General features: G+C 47.7%; 1 protein-coding gene across 1 annotated transcript; it reads left to right on the top strand.

Annotated features, from left to right (window-relative positions):
• Positions 1-390: 390 nt before the first annotated feature.
• On the top strand, positions 391-6,925 carry LOC110304443 (nucleoside diphosphate kinase B). The gene is made up of 5 exons (XM_021175843.2): positions 391-816; positions 1,019-1,148; positions 3,892-3,993; positions 4,816-4,928; positions 6,693-6,925. Exons 2-5 carry the CDS (start codon positions 1,023-1,025, stop codon positions 6,808-6,810), a joined length of 459 nt encoding a protein of 152 aa, XP_021031502.1. The 5' UTR covers positions 391-816; positions 1,019-1,022; the 3' UTR covers positions 6,811-6,925.
• The last annotated feature ends 2,790 nt before the right edge of the window (positions 6,926-9,715 follow it).

The raw sequence follows: 9,715 nt of genomic DNA, 5'->3' as shown, positions 1-9,715 counted from the left end.
GCAGGCCGTCAACTTCTACAAAAATCTAGAATCTTGCCAGGGGTGTCTCAGGTTGAAGTGGGTAGCCTGATACTCCGTAGGTAGTGCTCTGTGTGCAGGAATCCCAGACTCAGGGTGGCATCAGCGCCTCTAGAGGAAAGGTAGGCGAGGTGACAGTCAGCTGGGAGCTGGCCCTAGTGTCAAGACAGCTACAGTGTACTTACATGTAATAAATAAATAAATCTTAAAAAAAAAAAAAAGAGGCATGGGTTATCTTAGGAATTTGAAAGTCATTCTGAGACTGGGACAGATGGCCTTCTGAGGAGGGGCCTGGAGACAGACTTGGCTCCTAGGGAAGTTGTCATTTTGGGTGAGGAAGACTAAGCTCAAGTAGAGAGGAAAGAACAGAGGGCCGAATTTCGGAGATAGGAAAAACTCGGGGTATCTCAGAGCATGGAGAGTCCAGCTGAGCGCGGATGTCGCAGGGAAGCGTGAATGCAGATGTCTCCTGGAATAAATTCAGGACCTGGTCTCCGAACCTGAAGCCTGTAGCTGCAAAGAGCAGGCGGACTTGGGTGGAGTACAAATCACTTCCTGCCCCGCAGCCCTCCGCAGCCCTGCAAGGCGAGGGCGTGCACCCGGAGCCTTTGGGCGGGGACAGAGACGACTGGCAAGACTAGGCAGCCTGAGCGTCCCGGGTTGGGCAGCGGGGTCCTCCGGGGTGTGGCGTCTCTCGTCCCGCCCCGCGTCCCTCCTCTCTCCGCGCCGGCTGGTGGTCGTTTTAGTCTCTTTGCTTCTGTCGCTCATCACAGACACCAGCCGACCCACCTGCTTTCGGTAAGGCTAAGATGCACTCCCCGCCCCGACATCAGCTCACCTCAGGCTCCCGCAGTCCTCTTTCTGGGCTTCTCGGGCGGGGCAGAAGTATCTGGAAAGCCACGTGTCCTCCGCAGCGGCGGCGGTGGCAGGAACCCACGTGGCTTCCTTGGGCTGGCTTGGGTCGGCCGGGCCTCAACGACTACACTTCTTGCCTCCACAGGACCATGGCCAACCTCGAGCGTACCTTCATTGCCATCAAGCCAGATGGCGTGCAGCGCGGCCTGGTGGGCGAGATCATCAAGCGATTCGAGCAGAAGGGGTTCCGCCTGGTGGCCATGAAGTTCCTTCGGGTAACAACGCCCTTCGCCCCCTATCCCTCTGCTGCTGGGTGGCGGGAGTTTGGTTCTCCCGCCAGTAGTTTGGCCTCGTCGCCTTTTGGAGTCGGAGTCAGGCCTCCTGGCTGATTTCACTCCCACGAGAATCCTTTTGACCTCCGCCTCTCACCAGACGTTGGTGGCTCGCTGGCCCTTCCCCAGGCCGGGGAGGACAGACGCCCTTGGGAAGGTTAAGTGGAGGTAACGTGACTGGTGTCGGTGCCCAGGCCTGGCTTCCCTCCCGCAGTGTGTCCTGGTCCTGTCCGTCTCGCAAAAGGTTTCTAGTCTGCTTGTGTTGTCTTGTGGGGTAGCAAGGATTGGAGAGAGCCTGAAACCCACCCTGTACAATTGAAATTCTTTTGTGCTTGAGCCGAAACTTCCAGATCACCGAGGCTGCATCTCTCCTTGGCATAGAATAGTAACTATTTGACAAGGTATGTGGCCACCAGCTGAAGGTGTAGTTCATGAGGTCTAGAGTCAACCCCTCCTAAACAGCAGGGTGTGGTGGCACACACTCAAATCTCAGCACATAAAGGTGGAGATAAGAAAATCTGGGTCAGCCTGGCGGTGGTGGCACACGCCTTTAATCCCAGCATTGGGAGGCAGAAACAGGCGGATTTCTGAGTTTTTTGAGGCCAGCCTGGTCTATAGAGTGAGTTCCAGGACAGCCAGGAGCTACACAGAGAAACTCCACAAAAACAAAAGAGAAGAATAAAGAAAATCTGAGCCGAGCGTGGTGGTGCACGCCTTTAATCCCAGCACTCGGGAGACAGAGGCAGGCGGATTTCTGAGTTCGAGGCCAACCTGGTCTACAAGGTGTGTTCCAGGACAGCCAGGACTATACAGAGAAACCCTGTCTTCAAAAGAAAAAAAAAAAAAGAAAAAAGGAAAAAAAGAAAAGAAAAGAAAATCTGGGTCACCCTTGGCTATACCTGGAGTTTAAGGCCAGGTCTGGATCCCATGAGACCCATTTTTTTTTTTTTTTTTTTTTTAAAAAAAAACAAGGTTACTTTTTTTATTTTTTATTTTGGTTTTTCGAGACAGGGTTTCTCTGGCTGTCCTGGCCTGTCAGTGTAGCCCTGACTGTCCTGGAACTCACTCTGTAGACCAGAAATCCGCCTGCCTCTGTCTCCCAAGTGCTGGGATTAAAGGCTTGTGCCACCATGCCCGGCAACAAGGTTACTTTTAAAGTTTGAATATCTACTGAAATATAACGAAGGCCATCAGTTTTGTTCTTGGGGCTGGAGAGAAGGCTCCATGGTGACTTTGCTCTTCCAGAGGATGGGTTCAGTTCCCATTCATTATTCACAGGACAGCTAAGAACTGAAACTCCAGTCTTAGGGGATCTGACACCCTCTTCTGGCCTTGGAGCACGAGACATGCACAGATACTCGTGCAGGCCAAGCACCCATACACACGATTACTTTAAAGTAAAAACAAGAAAAAGCAGGGCATAGTGGCTTACACCTTTAATATCAGTGGAGCCAGAGGCAGGTAAATTTCTTGAGTTTGAGGCTAGCCTGGTCTACAGAGTGAATTCCAGGCCAACCATGGCTGTACAGACTGTCTCAAAAACAAGACAGAGAAAGCGTTCTTGGGGTTGGAGAGAGGGCTCAGCAGTTGAGTATTTATTGTTGAGATCAGGAGTTTGGTTCCCAGTACTTATGGTGGCTCACAACCCTCTCTAATTTCAGTTCCAGGGGACCTGATGTCTTCTGGCCTCTGGGCACCAGGCACAAATGCAGGCACAACCCCCATACACATAAATCTTTAAATCTCAAGTTTGTCGTCTGAAATGTTTAAAAGGTTCTGTTGAGCAGGGGAACCTGAGGTTACTGACACATTCAGTCAATATTTCACTTCCCAAAACTTGCTTCAAACCACTTCTATAGTGTTAAATCCTTAACATCACTGACTATGTAAGAGTCTTTATTTATTTTGGTTTTTCTAGACTGGGTTTCTCTGTAGCCCTGGCTTTCTTGGAACTTGCTCTATAGGCCAAGCTATCCTTGAAATCAGATCCGTCTATCTCTGCCTCCAAAATCAAAAACTCCAAGTGCTGGGATCAAAGGGGTGCGCCACCACTGGCTCTTATTTTTTTAAGACAAGGTTTCTATCCCAGGTTGGCCTGGAACTTGGGGTTCCCCCCTCTGTCTCCCAAGTGCTGGGATTGCAGGCATGAGCTACCAGCTCATTTTGTAAACACTTGCAATTTTTGTCTTGTGTATGGTGTGTTTGTGTGCGAGCATTGGTCCTACCATCTTGAGACAGTCTCCTGGTCACTGCTGCATATATACTCCGGGACAGCTGGCCAGTGAGTCTCCAGGTTCTCGTCTGCCTTCACCTCCCTTCTCTGGGTGGGACGTTCTTCGGGTTCAGGTCTGCATGCCTGTACTTGATCCCCACGTGCTTCCCGCACGGAGTCTTCCTCCTTTTAAACCTGGTGCAGGAGACTGAACCCAAGGCCTTTCACAGGTCAGGCGAGCACTTGTCCACTGAGCTATATATTCCCAGCTCAGGTTGCCTTTCTGATCAGATCAGGGTTTTTGATTTTTCTGCCACAATGTGTCGGTTTCATGGTATGGATCCTTGTTAATTTATTGAACTACCAAACCCGAGAACCTGTTGTGTTGGAAAGCCCACACTCACCCCCAGGGTGGGCTACAACCATATCTAAGCCTTTCCAATCCGTTCGCCAATGGGATCGTCTCTCTGCCAGGCCTCTGAAGAACACCTGAAGCAGCATTACATCGACCTGAAAGACCGTCCTTTCTTCCCGGGGCTGGTGAAGTACATGAACTCGGGGCCCGTGGTGGCCATGGTGAGTGCTTGTGCTTGTGAAGGGCTGAGGTGGGCAGTTACTCTGGTCTTTCTTTTTTGGGACTGGCTTTTGCCTTGTGGCCCAGACTGGCCTGGGACTCGAGTCTGTACCTCTTTAGTACTGGAATTATAGACTGGCAGGAGTAAGCCAACTATGTGTTTGGAAGGTGAAAGAACAGGGAGTCAGATTTTAGGAGAGGCTGGACAATAGGTTCCTGGTGCCCACTCAGGCTGACTCCCACCACTCCAGCTTCAGGAATCTGACCCCTCTGGCCTACGTAGGCGCCAGTACTCCCCATGGACACATTGTGTACACAGGGTTAAGAAAAGATCTTAAGGCAGATCATGGTAGGGCTAGTCAGCTTTCAAAGGAGCACTGTTTCCCACAGGTACTTTTGATCATACTTTTCCTAGATATCAGAGTTGCCCAAGGTCTCTGGCCTTGACTGTCTCTGCGTGCCTTCGATGTCCCCATGGGAATGATGGCAAAGTGCAAGGAAAATTGTCACAGAGCACTTCCTGTTCCCAGACTAGTCCTTTTAGTTTCTTTTATAATTAACCCTTGCCCTCTCTTGCCCTCTCAGGTTACTAGGTCCTTTCCACCGGTCCCTGCCTGTTCTGTCCCCAGACTGTCCTCCCCCCTCCCCCCACTTTTTTTTTTTTGATGAGTAGTGTTTTCCTATGTCCTACTTATATATTTAAAACAGGCTCTTGCTCTCTGCAGGGCTTATCTGCCCATAGTGCCATCCCTTTGATCTTACAGATGGATGAATAGGAGTGTTTGTTCTTAATGGTCTCAGTAATTGTCTTTTGTCTGCTGAAGGTCTGGGAGGGGCTCAATGTGGTGAAAACTGGCCGAGTGATGCTGGGGGAGACAAATCCAGCTGATTCAAAACCAGGCACCATCCGTGGGGATTTCTGCATTCAAGTTGGCAGGTAAGGGTGTGTGTCTGTGTGGGATAATGAATTTTGAACTTGAATGTATATAACACTTTGGGCATATCCCAAGGTTTGGAAAACCTGAACTTAATATTAAGAACGATTGCTGTAATTGAGACACTGCAGACGGCTGCATGTGATTGTTCCTATGTGGGAAACAATGGGTTTCAACCTCATCCAATTTATTACTGTGTGTATGGCTATGACACCTAGCCCTTTGATTCCCTTAGCTTTAAATTGTACTCAAACTTTGCATATTCAAATGGAATAAAGGAGGCTGGTGAGATGGCTCAGTGGTTAAGAGCACCGAAAGTCCCAGCAACCACATGGTGGCTCACAACCATCCGTAACAAAATCTGATGCCCTCTTCTGGAGTATCTGAGGACAGCTACTGTGTACTTACATATAATAAATAAATAAATCTTAAAAAAAAACCCAGAAAACAAAAAACAAATGGAATAAAGGGATTGTACCTAATAAGCATGGTAGGTTTGATTTGTAAATTACTTCTAAGAAAATGAAAGCCAGGCCTGGTGGCTCACACCTTTTACTCCTAGCTTTGGAGAGCCAGAGGCAGAGCAGGTATATAGTGAGTTCTGGGACAGCCAGAGCTACATAGTAAGACCGATTGGTCTTGAAAAACTAAAGAAACAACAAAACTCCCTAAAAATTCTTAGTGTGATAGACATTAATCACAGCACATCCCAGGCACCTCTGAATTTGAGGCTAGCCTGGTCTATGGAAGGAGTTTCAGGACACTCAGGGCTACACAACGAAACCCTGTCTCCAAAAGACACACCTCCAAAATCCAAACAAACCAGATAAGGAGGTAGGGGCAGGATGATCAGAAACTTCAAGGTCAGTTTTAGTTGCATAGGAAATTTGGGACTAGCCTTACCCACTCCCCAAAGCCGCAGGACTGGCTCTAAACTGGCATTTGGAGGCTTGCCCACTTCTGGTTTTTTTGTTTTTGTCCTTTTCTAGCAGTAGCAATCTTGGGTTATAAATACTAAGCTCTTTTTATTTGAGCACCTTTATAGCTTTGTACTTTTTTGGTACCCTTAAAGTTTTTGTCCCTAGTGTTTTGCTTGCATGTATTATGTGCACCCAGGGGTCAGATGAGGTTATCAGATGCTCTGTAACATGGCTGTGAACTACCATGTGAACCCAAAGTTGGGTTTTTTGCAAGAACAAAAAGTAGCCCTAGCTGTCCTGGAACTCACTTTGTAGACGAGGCTGGCCTTGAACACAGAAATCCACCTGCCTCTGCCTCCCAAGTGCTGGGATTAAAGGCGTGCGCCACCACGCCCAGTGCAAGAAGTACTCTTAACTGTTGAGCCTTCTCTTTAGTCCCATCCTAATGGATTTTAGTTAAATGACTTACTATTTGCCTTACTGAAGATTCAATGTAGGGCCTCATATTGTCCGGGTAAGCATTCTAGTATTGAGTTCTGTGTCAGTCCTACGGTCAGTTTTGGAATGCTTCGGGTGGGGGTGGGGCAGAGAATGTAATTATTCAGTGTCAGGTAAAAAGGTCTGCAATGTCTGCCCCATGCTGTTATCTAGTGAATGGACTCTGGCCTCATAACAAGGGCTAGAGAGATGGCTCAAAGGTTAAGAGCACTGGCTGTTCTTCCAGAGGTCCTGAGTTCAATTCCCAGCAAACACATGGTGGCACACAAACATCTATAAGATCTGGTGCCCTCTTCTGGCTTGCAGGCAAGTCTTAAAACACAGTAACAAATGAGCTTTTTTTCTTAGGAACATCATTCATGGCAGTGATTCAGTGGAGAGTGCTGAGAAAGAGATCCATCTATGGTTTAAGCCGGAAGAACTGATCGACTACAAGTCTTGTGCCCATGACTGGGTGTATGAGTAGATGTGAAGAAACCAGAGCCCTTTTCAGCACTACTGATGGGTTTCTGGGCAGAGCTCTTCATCCCACTGACAGGATGGATCATCTTTTTTAAAACAATAAAGACTTTGGAACTGGGTGTGCAGTGTTCTGTACTCTTCTGCTAGAACTAAATGAAGTGGTTTTGTTCTGAGGCTAGGATAGCATGAGATGAAGTGGTTCTACTGTGAACAATCAGTCTGATCTCAGAAACGAGCTAGAGATCAAGACACGTATCCAGGAGAGGTAGTGGGGGAGAGTCAGAGTGTGATACTGACAGTTCAGGGAAATAAATATCTCTAAATTGCACTAGCTAACAGAGGAATGTGTGTTTCTCTGCAAGATGTGTGTGAACAACAGATGATGTCTTTGTTGATTCACAGATGTAAAAGCATACTGTAGGAATGAAGGGTTAAAGGAGCAGCTGAGGTACTCATGTATTCCTGCAGCCTTATTCCCTCCCTGATGGCATGCAGTTGAGCGTTCTGCTTGCATGCACGTGTGGGTCTAGTTTGTAGTGGCGCCTGATTGCCTAGAACTGGATTTATGAATGTCAACTGCCATGTGAGTGCACTGGGTCACCAACCATCTCTTCCCTTAACACATTCCCCTGCAGTAGAATGTATGTATACTGGTGTGGGTGGTCTCAAGCTGGAGACACTGGTGGTTGAGCTGCCCACTTTGGGTGCTGGGAGCCAAGCTTTTGGGTCCTCTGGAAGAACAGTATGTGCTCTTAACTTGATAAACCACCACTCCAGTCTTCTGGGATAAGACAGGGCTGAACACTGGTGTGGGCTATTCATAGTGCCTTTTATCCCCACTTTGAGACTTTGTGTGTGTGTGTTTAGTCAGCCCTGGTTGTCCTGGAAGTTGCTTTGTAGCCAGACTAGCCTTGAACTCAGAAGGCTCCACCTTCCTCTGCCTCCCAAGTGCTGGAATTCAAGATGTGCAACCATACCCATACACACCCCCGACCCCCGGAAATGTACATTGTCTAGCCCACCAGCATGGGTTATTTGGTATGCTTTTTTGGGCGGCTAAGAGCAGTCTATAGTTCCACTTTTAGGACTAATCTAGACTGGCATAGCTGTCACTTCTCTCAGAGCCTGACTTTGCAACACAAGCAGGTGTGTGTGGACTATTTAGAAATTGATAAAGCCTAGGCTTGGTGGCTCACATCTGCAGTCTTGAACTCAGGAGGCTGAGGCAGGAGGGTTTTGGAGGCCAACCTGGGCTGAGACCTTAAAGCAAAAGCTGATGAGAACTGTCATCCTAGCTAAGAAAATATTTAATGCATATAGGTGCTTTGTCTAAAGCACACCAAAGAGGGCATTGGATCCTGGATCCCATTACACTGTGAGCTGCGGCATGTGCGGTTCTGGGATCTGAACCCTGGCCCTTAGCTGAACCTCTTACCACTGAGCCATCTTTCTAGACCCCAATATTCTTTGTGTGTGTGTTGCTATACTGAAAAACTGACAATGATGTAACCAACATTCTCTTGCCTGCCTGTGCAGTTTCTAAACACTACTAATTCCTTTGATGCAAAGCCTTTGTATGCTGAAAAGATGGTCATCCTAAAAGGGGGAGGAGAACACCAACTAAAGGATGGATTGTCACCAGTGACCAAAGATGTGACCAATCTCTAGATAATGACATTCTGAGAAAGCCCAAAGGACAGGGTTTGGTGGCCATATTATTTTTGCCTGCATGTTTTACCTTCTATCTTCAAATCCATCGCCTTTCTAAAGTCCCAGACCCTTTATTGTGTGAAGGCACATATATGCCCCATCTTGAAGGTGTAGGAGCCATAGGGCAGCTTTCAGAACTGGTTCTCTCCTTTCACAGTGTGGGTGGGTCCTGGGGGCCAATCTCAATTGTTAGGCTAGGTGGCAAGTGCCTTTAATTGCTAATCTCCCTGGGACCCCTCACCTCCAACCCCCACCCACTTTCCTTTTTAAGAGGCAGAGTCTCACTAAATTGCCCATTCTAGTCCTGAAGTTCTGTTTGAGGTCTAACACTACTTTCCAGGTGCAGCTGTCAGAATGAACCCTCTTTCTCTTTCTCAGAACTCATCTAATTTACAAGATACCCAGCTGATGTCTCTTGGAGTTCTGCTTGTTGTGGGAAAAACTCCACACATCTGCTATTAAGTGTTCAAGTGGGGCTGGGGACTTAGCTCTGGTAATACTTGCCTATTATTCCTGAAGCCCTGGGTTGAACCCCCAGAACTTACTTGACACAAACACAGTCACCCACTGAGCATGGATCCTAAAGCACAATGTTCTAGACAAAGTGACTTTCTCCACAAATGGCACATATCTTTGTTTCTGCTCTGTGTTGTGGTCCTTTCCAGTCTAGGCTCAACTGCTGCTTTTGCTCATTCACCTGTACCCTCCTGTTCCTTCCAGACAGAGCTAAGTCCTGTCTCACACGCTCACTCTCTTGCTTTACTTTGTGTTGTGATTATTCTTTGAGCAGAGTAACTGTCAGCTTGGGGGAGTTCAGTTTTGCTCCCTTGCAAAAGAATTACTCCACACCTAGTGCTAACTATTTACACCCCACCCTGAAGGGGTGGAGAAGGGTCTCCTGAGTACCCAGCCGCTTTCTACCACCTATCTTAATTGCATGTGGGAGAGGCTAGAGTGCAGAGGGTTAGCTTGACTAGTTCAATCCTGATTCCACAGTGAAAGAAAAGTTGTACTTTGAATTATACAGAGACACACACATTCATACAATGTCAACCTGAGTTCTATCTACTCCAGGACGTCTCATGGAACTGGAATAAGAAAACTGTTGCCTGCCAGTTACCCTCCATGTGTGCCTTGGCATACCTACCCACATTACCTAGTAAACAAAATCAATGTTGAAAAATTGATAAAATAAAGCT

Source organism: Mus caroli, chromosome 11 (genome assembly GCF_900094665.2).
Source record: "Mus caroli chromosome 11, CAROLI_EIJ_v1.1, whole genome shotgun sequence".
Taxonomy (NCBI): domain Eukaryota; kingdom Metazoa; phylum Chordata; class Mammalia; order Rodentia; family Muridae; genus Mus; species Mus caroli.
This window is presented reverse-complemented; position numbering and strand designations above follow the sequence as displayed.

What these genes read in the sequence shown, in the direction of transcription:
- LOC110304443 (XM_021175843.2), top strand. Translation starts at nt 1,023, where the DNA reads ATGGCCAACCTCGAGCGTACCTTCATTGCCATCAAGCCAGATGGCGTG. An exon ending in CGGGGCCCGTGGTGGCCATG is followed by an intron (nt 3,994 to 4,815) that starts GTGAGTGCTTGT and finishes TGTCTGCTGAAG; the next exon opens with GTCTGGGAGGGGCTCAATGT. An exon ending in TTCTGCATTCAAGTTGGCAG is followed by an intron (nt 4,929 to 6,692) that starts GTAAGGGTGTGT and finishes TTTTTTTCTTAG; the next exon opens with GAACATCATTCATGGCAGTG.